Genomic DNA, 25,302 nt, shown 5'->3' with positions numbered 1-25,302 from the left:
TGTGTTCAAGACATCCAGATTTGGAATTAGCACTCACAACTCTAGACCATATTTCTCATTCCTTTAGCCTAACTCTTTAATCACATTCTTTAGACCATATTTCACACCTAAAGTTTATTTTTTTTTGATAGAAATTGATTTTCTACTTCCACTTTCCCAAAAAGCATTGCATAGGAGCCAAAAATCTAAGATTATCATCCCATCTATGCCATTAACCAGCTGTGAAGCCAAGGATGAGCCACCTAGTCTCTAGGTGAGTTGCTACATGGAATGTTCCCTCCTGGGTCTGGAATTTCACAGATCCAACAGCGATTTAGTTGACCAGAGGACAGCAGCGTAATATCCAATCTGTATCCTGCCTGAATTTCTGACTTCTGTTTTGTACAACTTTTGGGCAAAACTGTCAGTCACTATTACTTCTCTCTATCACATAAAAGTTGAGTTCCAGAATGGATAGGAAGAATTTATTTTATCACTCTGTCTGATAAATAGATATCATCTTGAATTTGAATGGCAGCTTTCTGATTATTTTCGTGTTCCCTATAGGTATCAGGTCCCTCAACAGTATAAAAATCCCTGAGATGGCCTGATAAGAACACTTCGGGCATAGCAGGAAGAGAGGAGAATAGCCGCTGCTAGAGAAAACAAGGGAAAAATTTTAGTCCTCTCTTAGGGCAGTGAGAAGGCTTGAGAAGAAAGGGTCAGATCATGCTCTTCTGTTGGGACGGATGGACTCGAAACTTAAGGGCAAAACAAAAACAGAGCAAAGAGCAGCGCCCCCAAACCAACCAGGTCTTCGATATCACAGCGGGATATTTAACGGAAAGAAAAGGCACAGTCGTCATTAAAAGTCCAGGTTAACACGCTTAACACAAAGCCCTGTTCTAGTCGGGAGCCTCAGCGCGTCGCGGGGTGCGAGGAAACTTGCCCTTGGTTTAGGCTTGTCGTTTGAAGAACTTAGAACTGTGACAAATAAACAGCTTCTCAGGACGTGTCTCTGGCTGCGGACTGCCCTCTCCAGCGGGCAGCTCGTGCTGATGCTGTCCAGGCATCGCCCAAGGGGAAAGGTTGTGGCGCGGTCGGAAGGCGCGGGAGGAGTCTGGCGGTGATTGATGGGGAAGGGACGAATGAATAAAAGTACTTGTCTAGGGACAGCAAAGACCCCGAGCAAGCTGTGGAGGCTACACTGTCTGGCATTCCCTCAGCGTTTCGTCAGAGCCAGACCCGCCTGCAGCTGAAGGGAGGCGTGCTCTGCTTCGGGAGAAGACTGGAACCGAGCTGGGAGCCGAGCGCGGCCAGGGAAGGAGGTCCCCGCTCTTCGCTTTGCGCCTGGTGCGTCGGATCCGCGAGGTAAAATTCTGGCTCGGTGTTAAATTAAAATCAGTGATTGAACCTTGTCCTGGGCTTCGGCTTGGACTACTAGTTTGGGGATATTTTTTAAAAAGTAAAACGTATAGATACAGCGAATTAAAATGAGGTTGGAGTAAAGGAGAGCGCATGATTGTTTGAAGCCACTTGGAGGGGGCAGAAGCTTCCCAATTAATGCTGATACTCTCCCAAGTCGGATCGAGTTGAGAATTCTCTGAGATTTTCCGGGTCAGCCCGCGCACTCCTGCCGGCGCCAGGGGAATCAAAGCGCACGCAGCCCGGGAGGAGCGGCTTTCACCCGCCAGGAGTCGTCTTGGTGTTCAGACATGGGGTATCCGCGTTCCCTCAGGAGCAAAATGCAGAGATTGGCACACGCCCTTGGCCTCTAGGTGCCTTAATTCTTCCGTACCCACGCGTCCTTAGCCAGAACATGCTTCCTCCGGGCACCCAAGGAGCTCAGAGCTTTGCCTTGGACACCCATCCTTCGCTCCCTGGCACACCCCTCCCAAAATGCCCCGCCCCACTGCGAATCATTTACCCCTGGTGGAGGGGTGGGAGAACGCAGGGGAGAAAAAACACAGGGAAAGCTGTTTCTGAAAGGACAGGCGGCCGGCGCAGGCGGGTCACGCGCCAGAGTTTCCCACTGGCGGGCAAACTTGAGTTACTTTTGCGCGCGGATAGTAGTGGCGGCTGAGCTCTGCGCTCTGCTAGCGGTTTGCAGGGGCGTGGCTGGGGTAGCTGATCCAAGTGTCCTATCTTCCTTCCCTTGCTGGTCTCCAGACTCTGAAAGCTGCGGACCGCCACCCGACTCCCACTGGTGCAGGCAGCAGCATGCAGCCTCTGCCAAGCCTGTGTGGACGCGTCCTTGCGGCGCTGATCCTTGCCTGCGGTGTGGCCGGGGTCCAGGGAGAAGAGAGGGGATTCTCGCCGGCCGGGGCCACTCCACAACTTCTGGGGTCCGAAGAGATAATGACGCCCCCCACTAAGGCCTCCTGGCCGAGGGGGTCCAACACCAGCATGCCGCGGTCGTCAGCACCTCCGCAAATGCCTAAAGCAGGGAGGACGGCGGGAGACCCGCCACGCACCCTCCCCCCTCCCCCGTGCGAAGGAGCCATCGAGATCAAGGAGACTTTCAAGTACATCAACACGGTAGTGTCCTGCCTAGTGTTCGTGCTGGGTATCATCGGAAACTCCACACTGCTGAGAATCATTTACAAGAACAAGTGCATGCGGAACGGCCCTAATATCTTGATTGCCAGCCTGGCTCTGGGAGACTTGCTGCACATCATCATTGACATCCCCATCAATGTCTACAAGGTAAAGGGCGTCCGCTGATATCGCGACAGAAGGGGGCTGGGTTAGGAAGGGGCAGATGCCTGAGCCTGTGGAGAGAGCTTACTCAAGAAGATCTATCCCTTTCTAAAAGTCAGTGATCACTAGAACCAAACTCCCTTCTGGTCTACAGTAGCTCCCCTGTTAAGCCTAGAACAAGTGTAGTCCCCAGCATCAGCATCACTTGGGAACTTGTTAGAAATGACATTTTATGGCCCCACCTCAGACCTACTGATTCAGAAACTCTGGGGTGGAGCAGAGTAGTTTGTATTTTAACAAGCCCTCCAAGTGATTATGATGAACTGTAAAGTTTGAGAAGTATCCTGTCCCTAACTCCGGCTCACCGGGTACATTCTCTCTATTCAAAAGTGTGGTCCAGGGCCCTGGCCAGTGGCGTAGTGGTTAAGTTCATGGACTTCACTTAGGTAGCCCAGGGTTCACGGGTTTGGATCCCAGGCACTGACCTACACGCCACTCATCAAGCCATGGTGTGGCAGTGTCCCACATACAAAATAGAGGAAGATTGGCACAGATGTTAGCTCAGGGACAATCTTCCTCATTAAAAAAAAAAAAAAAAAAGTGTGATCCATGGATTGGCAGGATTGATATCACCTGACAGCCTGTTAGAGCTGCAAGTCCACCCCAGACTGACTACATCAGAATCTGCATCTTAAGATACCTAGGTGATTCATGTGCACACTCACCTTAGGAAGCATTTTCTTGGAGGACCCTGAAAGTAGAGGGGCTGGAATAGGAACAGATTTTTAGGAAGTAAATAGTCTACAAGAAAGAGACCCAGACTGGGGAGTACACAACACAGTCCCCTGCTCTGAATGACTGTATTGTACCTACCCTTTACTGAAAGCCTACAGTGGGCCAAGCACTGGAATAGATGTGTTACGTTCCTTTGCTCCTCCATCCCACAACCCACTCCCAGTAATATCAAATGGAGTAGCTATTACTCCATTTTATGGAGAATTAATAGGATATTCAAGGTCTCACAATGAGAAAGAGGTGGAGGTGGGACTCTGGCCCAAATCGCTCAGGTTCCAAAGTGCAAGCAGCTCCTCATCGATTACTTGGTGGACAAGACAAAAAGCACTCAGTGTAGAGTCTCTAACAGTTTCAGTGGCTAATATTATTGTGTGATTACAGGGGCATCAGAGGAAACAGAGACCTAGGGTAGAACATAAACCCCCACACTATTTGACTCCAAGTTGCTTTGGAACCCTGGACACATCCCAGCATCTCTGGGCCTCAGTTTCCTCAACTCTACAATAACACTGCTAGTGCCCACCTACTGAGGTTTTGCGGTGCCAAGAAAAATAGCCTAAATGAAAGAACCAGAAAATGTAAAGGATTATGCAAATATATAAAACTTCACTTCCCTGTCATGCTCAGTAATGGAAAGTCCGACATAAAAACAGAACTAAAGTGTAAGGGAATGGGAATGTGCTTTGGGGAATTGCCTAAAGCTAATCCTGGGCTCAGTGCTGAGTGAAAAATGGCTATAGGGTTGGAAAAGTGTTGTTGGGGACGCTTTGATCTTTGTGGCAGGAGAAGACGCCATAAAGCATGCCTTTAAGTTGCCTTTCATGAATCTCTGGAAATCCTAATCCAAAGAGCCATACTTTATGGGAATTCTAGAGATTTCTGAGGTTTAGAGATAGGATTCAGATTAGGATCCAGGCCCTAGGAGGACACTCCCAGAAATGGGGGATAAATGGAAGACATTCTAAAATCCTGCATGGCAACTGGTTCTTATGAACTCTGAGGGTTTCCTGGGAGAAGCACAGGCTGAAATGGGTCCCTAAATGCAGTTACAGCTCCACTAGGGCCAGAAGTGACCCATTTACTTCTTAAGGAGTCCCACAGACCAAGTCTTAACTGTGCCAGTTTGGCAGAGGAATTTCAATTCAATTCATCAAAACTGACTTGATAAACTTTAGAGTACAAGGTGTCGTGAGAAATTTTAAAATAAGTGAAAAAGGATCCTTCTGAAAAGGGAGATTATATCTAGTTTTGCCAGGTTTGCACAGCATTTTGTGAAAGGTCTCTTTAGTGAGGTCCCAGGAAACCCCACACAGTCAGCCCAGTTAGAAACCTTCGTAAGTCAGCGAGCAGCTGAAGTGCTGTATGGGAAGTGGGGTTGAGGACATTTTCCTTAGGTGTGTTGCCTCCAGGTTGATGTACATCAGCTCTTCCAAGACCATCTTACTTTCTCTGTCTGGTCAAATTATTACATTTGATAAGCCAGAGAGTATCCAATTCCCAAGGAGACACACAGCTTTTACTTTCATTTCAAAGTCCTTTATGATTTTCCTAGCAAGTTACATCCTTTTGCCTGAAGCCATTCAGTCTGTTAAAGCTATGTTTTTACTTCTGAAACAAACAAATAAGTTATTACAAATGTGACCATCTAGTCATGCATATTGGTCATACAAAAATCCATAACATAGGATTAGGTCCCATCACTCAGTTTGCCATCGTTGAATCCTACGTAGTGGCCTTTGGTTTATTTTTATAGTATGCATAAATATGTGTCACTTGAGGGATAACATGACAATAACGGCTACCATTTATTATGCACTAGGTACTTAGCTTATTTCATTAAATCAGTACTGCAAACCCTGTGGAGGAGCTATTGTTATCACCCTTGTTTTATGGGGAAACTACACATTGAAGAGGTGAAGAAGTAACCTGCCCAATGTCACATCACTAGAAAGTGAGGAAACTAGGGCTTGAACCCAGGCCATCTGGCCCCAGAACTGTGATCCTCCCTGTCCCCCTGCACTGAGCCAGCTCAGGCACAGCATGCCCTTCTCTAACCCGGAGTATTGTTGGGACCTCATTTGAGTGCATTGGTTTATGTAACATACTACCACACAGTAGGATACTTGGTAAGCATTTTCCATTCTAATTTGAATCATCTGAAGATTTCTATCTCCTGAAATCCCCTTCAGGTGGTCTGAAGTGTGTAACATTGATACTATCACTGTTTGTTATTCTAAAGGCTTCATTTACCAAAACACCTAACCCAGGACTAGTCAAAAGCCACTTATTCCTCTAAATAATTGTGACACCGTGGAAGTAAGTTTTAAAAAATGTATTTAGGGGCCGGCCCGGTGGCGCAAGCGGTTAAGTGCGCGCGCTCCGCTGCGGCGGCCCGGGGTTCGCTGGTTCCGACCCCGGGCGCGCACCGACACACTGCTTGGTAAGCCATGCTGTGCCGGCGTCCCATATAAAGCGGAGGAGGATGGGCACAGATGTTAGCCCAGGGCCGTCTTCCTCAGCAAAAAAAGAGGAGGATTGGCGGATGTTAGCTCAGGGCTGATCTCCTCACCAAAAAAAAAAAAAAAAAAATCTATTTAGTATTTTAGAGTAGTCAGGTATTATACTTAACACAAAGTAATTTAAGTGAATTTTGAACGCCATTTAAATTTATCCTAAAGTGGGAGACTTGAATCTCTAAACCAGTGATTTCTAATTTTGTTTTTGTGGGGTGTTACAATTTTCTTTGAGAATCCAATTAATTATATATATTATATATTATAGATAATTAACACGTGTAATTTACATATATATTATAATTAATATATAATATAATGCACATATATATATATATACGCACACACACATTTCACAATTTCTGGGGGTTCATAGAGTCTCCCACCAAATCTGTTGGCACACTCAGGGGCCTAGAAATGTCAATGTGAATCTATTACATTAATCTAGAGTTCAGTAAATCTAGAGTTCAACAAAGTTGACAAACCACAAAATGTCACAGATATCACTGGAATTCATAGTCCTTGATACCACTGTAGAATGAGACAGGACTTCACAGGGAGGTTCTGCTGTGAGGGACTGACACACCTTAGGAAACATGTCTCTGCCTTGACTCCCTCAAGGAACCAGGTCTTTGGAAACTTCTAGGTAGAGTCAGTCCACTCACCAAGTCTCAGGGAAGAAATCTTGTGTTGAAGGCTAGAGAGGTGTCATAGAACACTCAGCAAATTGAAGCTGTTGAAGTACTTCAAATATTCAGTAAACTGCTGAAAATAAAAGCCTGTTTATCCTTTTCAGCAGTACATAGTAGGGCTGTTACATGCTACATTACATAAGACCATCCAGATGAAAAATAAAAAGGGATTGATTGCAATCCAAAGAGCATATTTAAAAATATATATGTATTTATGTGTATACATATACACATATAAATATATTAAATGTTATAAGAATATATAGCTACATAGATAGACAGGTGAATATCATTTGGCACAGTGCCTGGCACAAAGTAAGCAAATAAATGTTGTTAGAGTGTGTGTGTGTGTGTGTGTGTGTGTGTGTGTGTATGAATAAAAATGGAAATTTGTTTGGGTTTTCTTTTTTCAACTTTTGCCATTATAAACATGACTATAAATAACATCTTTGTACATATGGCTTTGCACACATGTGTGACTATATCTGAAGGGTAGGTTTCGAGAACTAGAATTACTGAATCAAAGGATATGTGCATTTGAAATTTTGAAAGATATTGCCATATTGTGCCCCAAAGTTATTGTTGTACTTAGTCTGAATCCCTATTTTATGTAACATGTCCATATAGATATACATGTATTAATATGTATCTATCTAATACGTATGTATATAGAAATAGATAGACATATATGTACACTGGGTCACCATGCCAATATTTACATGGTCGATATATGTACCTGACCCAAAAGCCAATGTTTAAGTACCTGATGTGAGGATGAATCTCTCGTTATTCGCAAGCCACTTATTATGTCCTCCCTGTATAGACTAAAATGAATGGGGTAACTCAGATGTGTGTTGTCTGTGAGAGCCTATTTGACTGCTAAGCTGTAGTAGCACCAGCATCAAAGCTGTGTAGGAATCAAAAGAGTTGGGTGTACTTGTGGACGCTGTGAAGGTTTTTATGTTGTTGGTTGGTTGGTTTGTTGGTTTGGCTTGGTTTGGTTTAGCAACGGTATTTAACAAGCCTTGGTTGCAAGTTGAAGTCAAAATTTCTTTAACTTCTCTTGACTTTTCAAGAAGTTAAAAATTCTTGAGCAAATAATAAGTTTTTAAATTATTTCTGGATTTTATTTAACAATTTCACTCTCTTTGAGCTATATTTACATAGTAACTGAGTTAATACAGTTAATTCTCCAATAGAGCTTCCTTACACGTATAAGCAAACTGCATTTGAAAACAATCTGCCTGTAAACTGATAAGACAGATATTGAAATGCACATTAGTTTAATAAAGATCTAAGCGTAATCAGATGTCGAGTGGTGGTGGAGAGCTTTTTAAAAATTAGGCTGGTGAGCCGTTGAAGTGCCTTTAGATGGTTTTGCTGTTAAGGCTTTGTAGGTACTATTAGAGGCAAAGAGACTGCCTTCAGAGCTCTGAGAGGCAAAACTGCTGATCTTTAACGTTTAACTAGCTAAGGTGGGGTACATCTAACATTATAATGCTGGCATGTCAAAATGTGGAATGCTCCACTGAACCCACAAATGAGTTTTGAGTGAAGTGACTTTCAGATAATCAGACATTTTCTGCTTGTGACACACTCAAAACTTTATTTCTGATCAAAATCACCTTTCTCACTATTCAATCTTAGACTACTTTAAGTACTTAAGTTTGTGTTAATTAACTAGTTTCATAGTTAGAAGTAAAAGTTAATGGAACACCATTAAACTTAACTTTTGAAGTTATAGTTTCGCAATCAGTAAATGGAAGTTTATGCATACGTAGCAATACAAGAAGTAAAGGTATCATATAATAACACTGTTCCCATTTCCAGTTAAGTAACTGAGATATTTTAGTGATATTTTAGTGCTATTTAGAGATGTTTTAGTAGCAGAAGCATTTTGAACCCAAACCAGAACCTAGATACCTTTGAGATTCATTTATTTAAAGCAAAAAACTTTTTAAGGAGCACCAGTTAAGCAATTTAAAAGTATTAGCTTTTAAAAAGCATTAAGAAAGAGTAAGACTCTTAGCTTTGAATGACCTCAAATCAATTAACAAAGAAAAACTAACTCCCCAACACCCACCCAGCAGAGCACTTGCAACAGTCAATACCAAATAGTTTGTTGACAAAAGTTGTTGTACGTAAGATGTAAGGGCAGCGGGCTTTTTCTAACTCATATTTTTATAACTGTCCAATGAAAAGGAAGGGTTTGAAGAAAAAAGAAAAAAAAGTTTGCTCCCCTTTCTATATGAGGATATTGGTCATAACTGAATAACAGGTCAATAGCAGAATTCAAATAACCCAGAAACTCAAAACTTCATATTCCCAACTCACTGCTTCACACATGGATTCCTGTGACAAGATGGTTGGCAAACTCTTTGCCTTGGGCAATGACAGTTTCCCTAGGTTAACTCTATAGTACTTGTGTTTACCTTTGATCTGCCACTTGGTCATTCCATAAATCCAACCGTCTTAAAATGTCAAAGCAATGTTTCTTTCAATACGGTAAGGCTTATCTATCAAAGGCATTACATTTTTTTCTTTGCTCACTTTAAATGAATCGTTCAAGATCGAAGATATTTCCACAGCTATACAAGAGGATAACATAGCCAAGACCCTGTTATTTCATGGCCAGTGAGCCATGGTCTTCATTTCACAAAGGAACCCATATAAGGTTATCTCTGTGTGGCTAATATGTTATAGTTGATTGTTTTTAGAGAAACATGCCAAATGCTAATAAATGATTAAGTGCTTTAAATGGTGTTGACAGATAAAGCCTGAGCTGAAATAAGATTCAAGATGTAATTTATGATGTGAAACATGCTCTTTCAGAACTTTGCAAAGTTAAGAAGAGGTTGGTTATGTTTGGGAGATAGCTGTGTGTGGTGTATGGTATACCTTAGCTGACAACCTCTCTAATTTTAGACTTCTGTTCTTTCCAATGCTTTTATTTTAGAGATTTATTATTTCTCTTTCCATAGAGACCCTATGGAGAAAATGTAAAGGAACAAGAAAATGGCCAAAATGTGGTGGCAGAAGAGAGAGAGAAAGAGAGTCGTTCTTGAGTCAGAAATGTGTGAGCAAAGGTGACTGAAGCCTTTCTCAAGCAATTCTCTGTCCCTGAGACTCACAGCCATACTCATGACTCCTGACTTTTGTGGGCTCTCTACTTCTCTCTTTCGCTCTACCGTAGTTTCCAGAAAGGAGTAAAACTCTTCTCTGGATGTTTACATTGTACACTGTCTTCTTCTCCCTCACTCAGCGTTTTCAAATTATTTTAAAGGGCTTTTGGATTCCGTAATAATCAAACATTTTCTGATAGCACTTTACCGATGTCCCATAAGATATTCTACAAATAAACTAAGGTATGAAATTACTTAATAAGTTTTGTTGAATTCATTAAGTTTGAAAGTGTCTTTCTGAGCCATGAGGCCATCAGGTTATAATTCTTCAGTTTCTTCAAGCATCATGGTGATTTTAGAAGATCCATCTCAGGTAAATGAATGTAATAATAGGCTAGGTTTGTAAATAGCATTTGTCATTTCTCTTAGTTGGATCTTTTCAAAATATGTAACATGTCAACAAAAGTTTTTAGGCACAAACTGTGGATATATTTTTTAAGTTCAGATGATAGGAGAGTAGCAATCCATTTCTTTACAGACCTGTTACAGACTTAGAAATAAATTTCATTGTAACACTGGTAGGGAAATACATTTAAGGTGAACTTAAATTTCTCCTAAGTAATATTTATTTTTCATCTTTTTTCTATCTTTCTGCTTCTCTTAGAGATTTGTTTCAAGAATCTTACCTCTTTAGGGCATCATCGTTCTATTTCAGCAAGTCAAAGGAATCTTTCCAGAGCAGTGGGACGCCCTCGGTTTTGTGGGCATGCACGCAACAGATTCCTAGAGATAGAGCTTCTGCCTTGCACAACTCCAGGGGGCACTGTTCACATTGTGGTCTATTTAAATGGCACCCCTGGGCAATAAACTGACATTATTTCTGACCCATATATTTTTAACTCACATGGCCTAATCTTTAAGTGATTAAGTGCATTTTGATGGACGCAGGGTGGAACTTGTAACTGATATTTTCCCCCCAGGGCATGGGTACAACGTAGTCAAGAAAATATCTTCTATGCACTTGACCAGTAGCTTACCTTAAATTCTCTTTGTGCTTACGAATAAAAAAAAAGAAAGGGAGATCTGACATGGAAATCCTTGAATGGGGGTGCCCTATCTTATTAAAAACACTAGTTCAAATGCAGAAAAGCTCTTATCTGCTACAGGAAACCGAGATAAAAACAGAAGAATACACCCTTTCCCAAAGTTGTGAAACACAACTACTCCATTATTTCCTTCTTTTGACTCGTACTGTAAAAACATTTCTATAATACCAGTCATTTGAAAGAAATGTTCACAGTTCATCGCGAGATGAAACAGACAGCAATCTAGCAAAGTAACCCTGTTTGTCGTCTTTAATACGTTGCTCAACCGCCATCTTAAATGATAATCTCGTACAACGCCTCTACGCTTACTACATCCATCTCCACCAAATTTACAATGCTCTGCAACATAGAATCCCATTAGATAGTGAGAAACAGTAGGTTCTGCTTTATGTCAGTCATTTCCTTGACAGGTTTGACTAAGAGAGAGAGGTGGGAGAGGAATTCTTCTTTTCACCTTTTCCAGCCTGCTTGGAAGGCAGAGAACTCCAACAAGACAACAGCCAACCCTCACGCCTCAATCCCCAAAGCCCTAGCTCTATGTGTCAAGAAGACCTGATCATCTGGAAGGGGGGAGGACATGGACAAGACAATACAAAAAATAAACCTACATTCATCTCATTTCTCTAAAAAATTTGTTTAAAATATGAGAACTGAACAGCTCATGGAAAAAGTTTTATCACATGATTTCTGCCTTATCATCAAATTCATTCATTCATCCATTCATTCACTGTTTTTCAACAAGCATTTAATGAGTGAATGCTGTGTGTCAGGCACTGTGCTAGGCATTAAAAATGTTGTACAATATTCTGAAACAAATAAACAATTAAAGCTCAGTGTATACACTTAATTAAAAAAATAGGAAAAGAAAATGGTATATATGGTTAATGAGGCGACTGAACATTTGTTCGTGCAAACAGTTAACTTTGGCATTTCCTGACTTTACGGGGCTTGATTCCTTCAGGCATTAATAGTGATGTGTATTAACAGGATTTTCTCCATTTAATTTCTCAAGAATGTAATTTTTAATTAAAAAGAGAAATGAAAAATGTAAATCCCCCAGTTGGAGAGATTTTATGGGACTCACTTAACAATACCTCTAAAGAAAAGATTTATTTCCTCTTCATGCATGCTATTTATCCTTTCAGAAATTAAAAAAACTATATGATACAAAAATAATTTTATAATGTAATATAAAAATAGTTTCTTTGATTCTGTTGCCTTTTTTCTTTCCCAAAGAGCTGTCCCAACATTAAGTTATGAAATCATGGCCATCCTTGAGTAGAAGAAAGCTTATAATCAGTATGGTCATGTCTTTTTTCAATCTAGTGTTTATTTATTTATTTGTGTTTATTCATATAAAAGAAAGGTGCTAGGGAAGGAGAATAAGCTTTAAGGGAATAGGGTCAGCACAATCATAGGCTTTCACTTGGCACATGGACACCACATTGCTCACAGGACCTAACAGTAACAAAAGCTCTTAGTTGGAGCATCACGATTTGAAACCGGTGTCAGTTATGGGGGTATTTTCTATGTGGCTACGTTTGATAAATGTTAGGTAATATATATTCAAACTTTCTTCTAAACAAGACCTAAAAATTTCATTCACGTGACAGGGACCTAGAAACAATATCGAACTCTAACATTCATTTTGCGATCAGAGAGACTTGTTTGATTACATGCTTGATTTGTCTTCAGTATTCAGACCTTGCCCTTAAGTTGTCTAATTTAATGGGGTAAAGTCCAAAGAAAAAACTAAACATAAAGAATAAGAATACGTTAGGGGCCGGCCCGTGGCTTAGCAGTTAAGTGTGCGTGCTCCGTCACTGGTGGCCCGGGTTCGGATCCCGGGCGCGCACCAACGCACTGCTTCTCCGGCCATGCTGAGGCCGCGTCCCACATACAGCAACTAGAAGGATGTGCAGCTATGACATACAGCTATCTACTGGGGCTTTGGGGAGAAAAAGGAGGAGGATTGGCAATAGATGTTAGCTCAGAGCCGGTCTTCCTCAGCAAAAAGAAGAGGATTGGCATGGATGTTAGCTCAGGGCTGATCTTCCTCACAAAAAAAAAAAAAAAAGAATAAGAATACGTTGTTGCTGGGTTTAAAGTTAGAGATGCTTCCTCTTGCAACAGAGAATCAATTTCCTCTACAAAGAGGAAATCTATATTATTGGAATTCAGATTATAGGTGTTGGATGTCATTATTTTTGCCAGCAAATAGTGAAATACTTTTCAGGAATCACGAAAATCTATAAGAACATTCTTTCACCAAATTTTAAAGATGGCGTCTTGGTTGAGAATGATTGTTTTTTTAAAAAAAAGCTTCACAGCTTTCCCCCACCCAGGGCTTTCTTTACTATTAAACGAGAGGTTGAAGTTGCATTTAGATAATCTCCTAGCACTAAATTGCCCAAAACTTTCTTGGTGGAGGCCATGAAGACAGAGATGAGTGTCAGTAGTGAGCATAGTTCTTGTTGCAGGACATGAGGCTTCTTGATGTCTCCACAAAGCCTTCTGATCAGGGAGAGTCAGCGGTTGCCAAAATCATCGTTCTCACTATAGAATAACAGAAGTGACAGTGGGTACTCCATCCCCCATGTTCTGTGGCATCTCAGGACCAGCAATATTCAAGTTTGAATTGAAAGTGTGAAATATTAAAAACTGATGAAGGCTAATACTCCCTCTTTTGCCCTTTGGAAGGTTAGATTAGAAAATTGTGGGGCCGGCCCAGTGGAGTAGTGGTTAGGTGTGCACGCTCTGCTTTGACGGCCTGGGGTTCGCAGGTTTGGTTCCCGGGCACACACCGATGCATCACTTGTCAAGCCATGCTGTGGCGGCGTCCCATATAAAGTAGAGGAGGGCGGGCACAGATGTTAGCCCAGGGCCAGTCTTCCTCAGCAAAAACAAAAGAGGAGGATTGGCATCGGATGTTAGCTCAGGGCTGATCTTCCTCACAAAAAAAAAAAAAAAAGAAAGAAAGAAAATTGTAATCTCTCAGTTCTGATTAGGTTTCTGACTATCTCTGTGTTGAACTGGAAGAGAATCGTTACAATTTTCAGTTTGTGTTTCTCTGTCCTCTGTGATAACTTGGGTCAGAGGTTGGGCTGCAGGCCTCTCAGTGGTATGAAAAGCAACCATCCAATTTCTAGGCTGAGCCAAAAACAATAGTAACCTCAGAACAGGGCCTGGTTTCAGTGCAGAGCTCATTTTCATTGGCTAGATTTCTTTCCCTGCAGTGGCCTGGACACTCATTCATCTTGATTCATCTGAAGACTGTACCTATGTGATACTAATATTTGCACGTTTGGAATTAGTATAAGACAATAAAATACTTGAAACTATCCAAATTTTTGGACATTATATGAATAAAATTGCTAGGTGGTTAGAAGAAAATTTTACTCTGCATCTAGATATTTTACCATTGTTTGACACATAGCTATGGCTTTTAAACTGCTAATATTGATTTAATTCTAAACATTCTTTTTTCTAAGGTCAGCTTCATCAAAACACTATAGACTCTAGAATCAGACCATGTGAGTTCAAATGTGGGTCTACTACTTACTTAAGTGAGTGAGCAAGGACAAGTATATCAGTTGTCTAATGATGAGTGGCAAATTACCCCAAAACTTGAAACTATAAACATTTATTATCTCATACTGTGTCTGTGGTGGGTATTCAGGAGCTGCTTAGCTGAGTGGTTCTGGCTCAGAGTCTCTCACGAGGATGCAGTCAAGATATTGGCGGGGTTGCAGTTATCTGAAGGCTTGCCTAGGGCTGGAGGATCCCCTCATTCTTACACCTGGCAGATCTCTGCTAGTCATTTTCAGGAGGCCTCAGTTCCTTGCCCTGTTGGCCTCTCCATAGAGATGCTTGAATGTCCTCCTGACAAGGCAGCTGGCCTACCCCAGAATGAGTATCTGAGAGCAAGGAGGAAGCCAAAATGCCTTTTATGAACTAGTCTCAGATATCACACATCATCACTGTTGCCACATTCTACTCGCTAAAAGCAAATCATTAAGTCCAAATCACACTCAAGGGAAGGAAAATGAGGCTTCACCTCTGAAGGGAGGAGTATCAAAGAACTTGTGGACATATTTAGAACCAACATAGCAAGTTAATAAACTTCTAAGTGCCTCAGTTTTTGTCTACAAAATGGAGATAATAATAGTACTACCTCACAGGATTGCTTTTGAGATTCAATGATATAGTAGGTGTAAAGTGCTTAGAATAGTGGATTGTAAGTGCCATGTAAGTGTTAGTTTTGCTTTCTTGTTTTTTTTTTTCTTATGACACCTAAGAACAACCAGAATGATTAGATAGAATATTGTCTGGATAATTTATACCACGCTGGGTCTGGCAGAGCCCTTGTAACTGATTGGAACCTTTTTGTTCTTACTTTTCTAAGGGTAATTGGCAGTTCTTTTGAAGCACCTTGAGTTCATAGCTGGTTCGGACCTGTGGTACCCTGAGTCTGCCCCATTTCAATAAATGTTTTCACCATTCACATGATAAAGCTCTTTGAGTTTCCTGACTCCTGACGTCTTATATCCAGCCCATCAACAAGTCCTACTGGCTCTGCCTTCAAAATATATACATCTATACCCATTCTCCTCAGCCTCGGGGCACCACACGGTCCAGCCCACCATGAGCTCTCACGAAAACTTCCTTTTTGGACCCCACATTCTGTTCTACGTCGAGCAGCCAGAGTGATCTTTTTCAAAACATAAATAACGTCATGCCAGTTTCCTCTTCAAAACCTTGCAATAGATTTCCTCGAAAAAGCATTCAAATTCCTCCTGCTACAACTGCATCTCCTAAACACTTGGCCTGGATCACTCCACTTCAGCCTTATTAGCCTTCTTGAGTCTTTCAGCTCACCAGGCTTATTTTAACCTCAGGGCCTTTGCACTTGCTCTTTCCTCTGCCTAGAATGCTGTTTGCATGGCTTATTCTCTTATTTTAGTCAGATCCCTACTCAAATGTGGCCTTGCTGAGAAGACTATCAAGAAAGCACCCCAAATCCCACTATACTCTCTTAATGTGATGATACAATGTTATCTGACAATTTTTTTAAAAATATGAATTAGTTGACAACTTTTATAAGTTGTGAGATTTCATATCAAAATTCCAATTTGGGGCTAAAAATCAAGATTTTTGTATTTGGGGTCCCTTGGCAAAAATTGTGTCTTGTTTATTACCAGTTGCTCCTTTTAGACAAGATTTACCCCAGACCCCGCCACTCCCTATTATCTTCCTGACACCAATGACTTTCTTACACCTGGCACTCTCCACTCCTCTGTGTTACCTGCCTGGCCCCGTAGGCTTTTAGAACTCTGTAATAAGCATGTTAGTGGTAAGTTTGCCAACATTCATCCTACATGTCAGTGTAGTTTTTCATTCCTAACTTAGAAGTGAAATTGGTCCCATGTTGGAACTCCAAGTCCTATTGGTAATGAAATACACATCTCAGCCTTTGGTGCCATTCTAGTTATAGAACAGTTACCGGGCTTAACAAACTCTGCAAAGAACCTTCACTAGTGAAAGGACAGAAAGACTCAGTTGTGTTTCAAAATAGTTTTCACTTTCGGAAGGTTATTTTTTAAAACATTTTTTAAAAAAATAGATTTTAAATACTTTCCCTCATTTTCAAAACCTCATGAACATTCGATCCAGATGTTTACCTAAAGTGATTCATTAACAAGTATGGGGCACACCCAGTTGTCCTAAGAAAGAAAATAACTGAGTTTAACAATAGATGGTTGCATAGTCTGAAGTCAGATAAAAAGAAATATATGTATACTAGCAAGAACTATGTCTTTTTGCTCATTGTACAGCCAGTGCTTGTATATTTTAGGAGGCTGAATATTTGTAAGCTTCTGCTGTGTCAGGAACTGTATTAGACAATTGCAGAGGGCTCATTCTGTCTTATCCTCTAGGGGTTCCAGACAGCAAAAACTAAACAAACAAACAAGTAAGTGTTATAATCTATGCAATAGGAATTAATAAGTGCTACAGAGAAAAAGGAAAGAGGAGTAGGCTAAGGGAGATTGGAGGCCTGGCTTGTTACCGTACTAATAATGTGGTCACAGTAGGTCATGTTGAAAAGATGAGATTTGAGCAAGATCTGAAGGAGGTAAGGGAGTTAACCAAGTGGGTCTGTGGAGAGAGAGCCTTCTAGGATAAGGAAGGGAAGCCCTAAGGCAGGAGTGTGCCTGGTGTGTTCAAGGAACAGTGTGCCTACTCCAGCTGAGTTACTGTGCAGTCGAGTAAGTTGACTACAGTAAAGAATGAGTATGTGAATGCCCACGCTGCTCTCCATAGGAGTGTCTAGTCTCTATAGCTAAGGAACATTTATCATCTATTTTTAATTAACCTGTATTTTTATTTGGCCATGATCTGAGCATGTGAGACTCCATGACAGTATAAGAGACGTGTTCGGCACTGCAGGTTCAGTTTTGTTAGGGGAACTTAAGTGACTGGCCTCAGTTGGCCCCGCGGTGGAAATCCCGACCCTGAGCTACTGTAAATGCATAACAAGTTCTCACGAACTGGCTGCATTTTCATTGTTCCCAACCCACTCTCCTGTTCCATATATCGAACACTGGTGCTTTTGAAAGGAGTAGTCCATGAGGAGAAGAATAAGAACTGGAATTTGTTATCTTACTCTGGATGCTAATTTCTCTCCACTAAATAATGCAGTTCAGAGGGCGCCTTGTGCAAGTCTCCCTAACAGAGCTTTGTGTCTCCTCAACGCAGCTGCTCGCGGAGGACTGGCCCTTTGGAGTAGAGATGTGTAAGCTGGTGCCTTTCATCCAGAAGGCCTCCGTGGGAATCACTGTGCTGAGTCTATGTGCTCTAAGTATTGACAGGTGAGAACGTATATTTAAGCCAAGTATATCCTGGACACTATACTAGTGATTACTGTGTTACTTAGAAAATAAACTATGTAATTCAACAAAACCAGGCTCTGTCAGCTTGACAAACAATTCTATTTTGCCCTTCAGATATCGAGCCGTTGCTTCTTGGAGTCGAATTAAAGGAATCGGGGTTCCAAAATGGACAGCAGTAGAAATTGTTTTAATTTGGGTGGTCTCTGTGGTCCTGGCTATCCCTGAAGCCGTGGGTTTTGATATGATTACCACTGACTACAAAGGAAGTTATCTGCGAATCTGCTTGCTTCATCCCACTCAGAAAACAGCCTTTATGCAGGTAAGTTTTACTTTTTTTTTCCTGCCTGCCTTGTCTTATAAATATTTAGCTATTTTTCCCCTGATCTCACCTTCTTGGGAAGCTATTGATTTATGACTCTCCTTAGTGTCAATTAAGAGTGTAGATCCCAGGACTGCAGGGTTAACAATGACTAATGACTCAAGCTGTAAGAAGCTGGGTCACTACTTCTCCCAGAACCCCCCGGTGCTCAGGGATACAGATAAACCAAGTGCACAGGAGAGAATCGATCTGAATTTATCGCTTTTCTACTCAAATCCCCACAAGGGCTGACAACTACTGTACATTCTGCATAAGACAACACAGCAGTCATCAGAGAATGATCAAGGAGAAGTCACCCCGCTATGGATAGATTCAGAATGGCAAACCTGTCCTCTCTCTAAAGGGAAAGCTGCTATTGCAAAGAAATTTTCATCTTGGCTATTTATTCTAGAACATTTAATCAGGAAATAGGAAAAGAATGGCAATGCTGGTCATCAGAAGATGGATCCTAAGTATAAAAGGCTCTTCCCAACAGAATGGGTTAAGAGGAGTTAATGCAAAGGGGGCTGGTCGAAGTGTCACTAATGATTATTTTCTATTTTATATGTAAGAAGACCATATGAAATTTTATGAATTTACCATGATTTTATATCATGGTAATCAAAAAAATAAAGAGGGACATTAATGTGAACCCCGCAGGTTACATAAATTCTGCTCTGACACAGATCAATATAGAGCAACAATTTAGAAAAAAATAAAGCAGAAAAAGAATAAGAGAGAAGGCATAAGTCATGAGCAGCTTTCATTTTTTTAACTGATAGGTTAGATTTATCCATTGCTGAGCTAAATGATTAACATAGACATTTTCATATCTGTTTTTCCCATGAAACAAACTTGTTAAAAGTGAAAACTTCCCGGGCCAGCCTGGTGACATAGTGGTTAAGTGCGTGCGCTCTGCTGCTGGCGGCCCAGGTTCGGATCCCGGGCACGCACCTATGCACCGCTTGTCAGGCCATGCTGTGGCAGCATCCCATATAAACTGGAGGAAGATGGGCACAGATGTTAGCCCAGGGCCAGTCTTCCTCAGCAAAAAGAGGAGGATTGGCATGGATGTTAGCTCAGGACTGATCTTCCTCACAAAAAAAGAAAAAAAAAAGTGAAAACTTCCCTTAAACACTAAGATGTCTTTACATATTCAGATGTGCTATTTCACATAAATAATATCTTAAGGATAACTTGCTTATGTGGAGACAAAAATATTAATATTACCAAATATTTTAAATTTTGCCCAACTGCTTAAATTTTAATGCATAATTATACCACACTGCTTTAGAGAATTGAAATGCTTTTTAGGAAAAGTTTGTTTCATTTAATATAAGTATTTAATTATTTGTTCAGTAGATGTGGCCTGAAAGATGCTATATAGTATTTATAAAATAGATCTACTTTGGAAGGTATTTATTCCTTGATGACTATGTTTTTTTAAATGTTTTATTGAAATGTAACTGACATACAATATTATATTAGTTTCAGGGGTACAACATGGTGATTTGATATTTGTATACATTATGAAATGATCACCACGCTAAGTCTGGTTACCATCTGTCACCATACAACATTATTACAATATTATTGACTCTATTCCTTATGCTGTACATTAAGTCCCCATGACTTATTTATTTTATAACTGGAAGTTTTTACCTCTTGATCCCCTTAACCTATTTTGCCCATCCTCTCACCCTCCTCCCCTATGGCAACCACTAGTTTGTTTTCTGTATCTGTGAGTCTGTTTCTATTTGGTTATGTTTGTTTGCTTGATTTGTTTTGTTTTTTAGATTCCATATGTAAGTGAAATCATATAGTATTTGTCTGACGTTTCATTTAGCATAATACTCCCTAGTTCCATCCATTTTGTTGCAAATGGCAAGATTTCATTCTTTTTTTACGGCTGAGTAGTATTCCATTGGGTATATATACCACATTTTCTTTATCCATTCATCTATTGATGAACACTTAGGTTGTTTCCATATCTAGATTATTGTAAATAATGCTGCAATGAATGTAAGGGTGCATATATCTTTTTGAATTAGTGTTTTCATTTTCTTTGGATAAATTTGCAGAAGTGGATTGCTAGATTGTATGGTAGTCCTATTTTTAATTTTTTGAGGAAATTCCATACTGTTTTCCATAGTAGCTATAGCAGTTTACATTCCCGCTAACAGTGCATGAGGATTCCCTTTTCTTCACGTTCTCTCCAACACTTGTTATTTCCTGTCTTTTTGATAATAGCCATTCTGACAGGTATGAGGTGGTCTGTCACTGTGGTTTTGATTTGTGTTTCCCTGATGGTTAGTGATGTTGATCATCTTTTTATGTACTCATTGGCCATCTGTATGTCTTTTTTAGAAAATATCTATTCAGTTCCTCTGCACTTTTTTTAATTGGATTGTTTGTTTTTTTGATATTTTTATGAGTTCTTTATATATTTTGGATATCAACCACTTATTGGGTATATCGTTTGCAAGTATTTTCTCCCATTCAGTAGGCTGCCTTTTTGTTTTGTGATGGTTTCCTTTGCTATGTAAAAGCTTTCTTAAAATTTAACATTTTTTATGTAAGATTTTCTTACAGAGGAATATTAATCATAAAATTCTTTTTTCCCCATAGTTTTATAAGACAGCTAAAGATTGGTGGCTATTTAGTTTCTATTTCTGCTTGCCATTGGCCATCACCGCACTTTTTTATACCCTGATGACTTGTGAAATGTTGAGAAAGAAGAGTGGCATGCAGATTGCTTTAAATGATCACTTAAAACAGGTAAGAAAAATAGAAATATTTGCTGAGTCATGATTATAATTATGATTATGAATAAGAAAATTAGCATGATGGTAAACTAAAATTATTATATACCAGAGCATATTTCCTTTTTCTTGCTTCTGGCGTTTTTGAAGGGCTACAATATTAAGTATTCTGTTTAGGAAGGAATTATCATGAGCCATTTATTCAATGTCTGACTATGGTTTTATTTCAGAGACGGGAAGTGGCAAAAACAGTATTTTGCCTGGTCCTTGTCTTTGCCCTGTGTTGGCTTCCCCTTCACCTCAGCAGGATTTTGAAACTCACTCTTTATGATCAGAATGATCCCAATAGATGTGAACTTTTGAGGTAAGAAAGGTAAAATAGAAATCGTTTTGCAAATAATGCCATTCAGAAGTCTTCCCATTGATCCCTTTCATAGGCAGAACGTGAGAGCACCATTTTTCTAATCCTTAGGGAGCAATTAGGATTCTCATTTTTCACCTTCACTCCTATTTTAGAGAAAGGAGTAAAGGGGACTTATGAGAACACTGGGAATGGAGAGCCAGAGTTGTTGAAATGATGAGTGAATAGCACGATTGAAAATATCAGGTCTGATTCTCTTTTGCACTTTGTAAATCCTTTCTTTTCAGCCAGCCTCAGCACTTCCAAACGAGATTTTATTTTAAAAGAGAATTGGGCATGGGGGGTGGGGGTGGGCAATGACAGAGACAGAGAATGAGAGAAAGAGAGAGACAGGCAAAGAGAGAGAGAGATCATCATCAGCAAAGACCAGGGATAAAGTCAAAAACTACTGTAATTGGGTAATTTTTTTCTTCACAAAAACACAAAAATCTGCAAAGAACATATACTCAGAGCAGCATAGTTTTCACAGACATGTTTTGGGTTATTTTTTGCAGCTTTTTGTTGGTATTGGACTACATCGGCATCAACATGGCCTCCCTGAATTCCTGCATTAATCCAATAGCTCTGTATTTGGTGAGCAAAAGATTCAAAAACTGCTTTAAGGTAAGAGAGTATTCCAAAATAAAAAGCTGTCTTTAATCTGGCATCAAATATAACCCTTCCAAACTATTAATATGTCTATCCAGAGAAACCCAGTAAACTGTTCTACATTTTCCCTTGCATTACATCATGGATGATTTTTTAAAGTATGACTTTTGCTCATAAATCACTATAGTTGATTTCCGTCTATAAATCTTAGTCAACCACTCCCTACTGCCTCAACCAAACAGTTATACTCATAGAATTGTTCAGAAAATTAATAAAAATTACATGCATTGATGTCTGACAGATATCACGTAACAAAATAAGAACTAAACATGAATTAAATGCACTGTTCCTGTTTTTGGTAGATCTTGGACTGTGCGGCACAATTTGGATTATAACTAAGTTGATCTCTTTTTCACATGGACATGAGAATAACAGGTCAAACAAAGAAATTTAATTCAGGTTCCACCTCCTCTTTTCCACTTTCTTTGTACAGCAGAGATGTGCTGCTTGATGTGGAATATGTGTAATTATTCTTCATTCAACTGCTTGCATTGTAACATCCATCCATCCATTCATTCACTCCTTCAGCAATCTAATATAAAATGAAATATTTCTTCTCCTTATATGGGAATGATCGATTTGTCCCTAGTAGTTCATTATTGGAAAGCTAAGAACTTAGCTTCCTTGTAAACTCAAAGGCAATCTATAAAATTATTTGCCCACTCATAAACTAATAGATTTTAGAGCTGGAAGAGAACATTCATCAAGATCAACTCTCTCATCTTGCAGAACAGAAAACAATGTACCTCCCATTTTCTTATGCACGTAGATTCTCATAAAACAAATAGAATGAACAAAGTTTTACATTTTAAAAAATCCAAGAAAAAAATTGGATGAATAAAACTAAGACACTTTTATACTTTATAACATTATTGTGTAACAATATTGAAAAGGCACATGAGAATAAAATATGGCTGAAAAAAATGGCAATGTAATATTAAATTCATTGACATGGAAAGATGTTTATGACACTGTCAAGTGAGAAAAAGCAGGCTATGGAGTAATATGTGTAGCACAATTTTGTCAAAATAAATTATACACACACTTTCACAAATGTGCACATATACAGTCATGTGTATATATGTGTGTGGTAATATTTCTATTCACATAGGAAAAAGTCTTGAGTTACATATTTATCAGATATTAAGAGTATTTCTCAAGTAATCAAGAGTAAATATCAAGAATTGCGTGGCTTTCTTTTAATTTTAATTATATACATCTTTTCTTCTCTGTATTTTCTAGTTAAAAAAATTATCATATGCTACTTATGTAATTATATGTTTTTAAGGGGGAAAAATAAGAGAGCATGGAAAGAAAGTGGCCCAAGAATTCTGGATCATGCAAAGAAAGTCAGAACCCTAGAAAGTAGGCAGAGTCGTGACAGTGTAACTGATGTAACAACGAGTACTTTGCTTTGTACAGTCATGCTTATGCTGCTGGTGCCAATCATTCGAAGAAAAGCAGTCTTTGGAGGACAAGCAGTCGTGCTTAAAGTTCAAAGCTAATGATCACGGATATGACAACTTCCGTTCCAGTAATAAATACAGCTCATCTTGAAAGAAGGAATGTTCACTTAATTTCATTTTCTTTATTTTGGACAGAAGTCATTAAAACAAGGAGGCATTTGCCAAAACAAAACAACTGTGTGTTTGCACAAAACAATGTAAAAATGTAAGAGTGATTATTTTCTTAACACTCGTAGTTACACATGAAATTTTATGAGCTGTTTACAGCATGAGAAGAAAAGCAGTGAAAATTAAGAAAGCTTCATTGTGAAAGCACTTGATTTTTTACAGTCAGCACTTCAATGTAGCTCTTAATAATTTCCAGTGTATTCAGGCACCACTTACAATTAAATTGAGCTCACTCGGAATTCCTATTAAAGAGGTTTATTTTTTAAATTAACGTAAATCTGATACAAAAGAAAAATGTGTCATTGTAAAACAGAATTTTTAAATGAAGTTTAAATTACTCAATTTAAAAATGTAAAAATTCTTTAAAAGAACTTTCTAATTAACAGTATCACATCATTGGTTGAACTATAATTGGACATAAAATGTGAAAGCAGTTTAGCTGGTGTATTTTTTTGACATTAGAAACATATTTAAATGATCAGGAAGGAGTATCAGAAAGAGAGATTGAGGTTTTTGAAAATCATTAAACTTTTTACATTCAGATAAGATCAAATGTCACAAAGGGAAAGAGAGAGTTTGGAATGCTATCCCAAAAGACTGTTTTGAAATCTCCATTCACGTATTCTGCAAAGAAAATACTACCTACAATTCTTTCAGGATTATGAAAACATTCTTATTCTTTCACTGTTGTAGTTTAAATGCTATTTGTTTAGTTTTGTCATCTGTAATTACTTAGCTACAATACACAGCGTGTAGATGATTAAATGAAGGGCAGGCCCCAGTGTTCATACCTTTACAACGGAGAGATGCCAGTAACCCCGTAATGGACAGGATGTGAATTGGCTGGAGCAGTGTCCACTTGACAAAGGAGAAGGCAGCATCCTCTCTCACCCATGCTGTAGTAAAAATGGTCTCCGGCATGTGTATAATATGATAGTTAAAACACTGACTGTTTTTTAAGATCGCACAAATTAGTCAATTTAACAGCTACCTATAAAGCCTATTACTAATTTTTATATTATTTTTGTAAATAACTAATAGTAAAGAGTTCTTGCCATGGTGTTTTTCTGTCACTTACAGGCAAGACCGCTTTTTGAGACTGTAAGAACCCCTTACTTTGTGCATTCTTGCCTAATCCTTTCATCTCCCCAGCAAAGTGCCTTAGGTTAATTTGGGATGAAATTCGTGTGAAAATATGTACCAGAGAAAACGGCAGAGAGAGGAAGTGAGGTGAGGTGGAGGAAACCCGTGGGGACAGAGTCCCATTCTTAGCCTGACGTTCGTCATTGCCCCGTCACATCAGTGCAAAAGGTCCTGGTTCTGTTCCAGCAAAACACAGTGCAATGTTCTCAGAGTGATTTCAGGAACAAATTGGGCCCAAGAGCTTTTAACTCCGTCTTAAAATATAACAGAATTTCTGCTTTTTTTATTTTAGTAACCCGGGGCCACATGTTGGAAACAAGCTAGCAATGTTGTTTTCTGCCGGCATCTAATGTGACAATACAGTAAACCAAAACCCAACAATGTGGCCAAAAAGAAAGGGGACAATAACTAATTCACACGCCACATGGATTCCATTTACAAATCACCCACAGTCTTGTTTATTAATTTCTTCCTGATCACTTTCTCAGATGCCTGTCATCCCAAAAGACATTTCAAACTTTGGATTTTAAATTAACTTT

The 25,302-nt window shown here is 39.6% G+C and overlaps 1 protein-coding gene across 1 annotated transcript; it reads left to right on the top strand.

Moving 5' to 3' along the window:
* The first annotated feature begins 1,127 nt into the window (after positions 1-1,127).
* On the top strand, positions 1,128-23,543 carry EDNRB (endothelin receptor type B). The gene is given in 9 exon segments (XM_058547701.1): positions 1,128-1,295; positions 1,297-1,350; positions 2,149-2,685; positions 17,664-17,776; positions 17,912-18,116; positions 20,784-20,933; positions 21,148-21,281; positions 21,833-21,941; positions 23,409-23,543. Coding segments are annotated over 9 exon segments (1,605 nt in total).
* The last annotated feature ends 1,759 nt before the right edge of the window (positions 23,544-25,302 follow it).

Source organism: Diceros bicornis, chromosome 9 (assembly GCF_020826845.1).
Source record: "Diceros bicornis minor isolate mBicDic1 chromosome 9, mDicBic1.mat.cur, whole genome shotgun sequence".
In the NCBI taxonomy this organism is placed as follows: Eukaryota; Metazoa; Chordata; class Mammalia; order Perissodactyla; family Rhinocerotidae; genus Diceros; species Diceros bicornis.
Note: the sequence above shows the minus strand (reverse complement) of the source record. Positions and strands in the feature narration are given on the sequence as shown.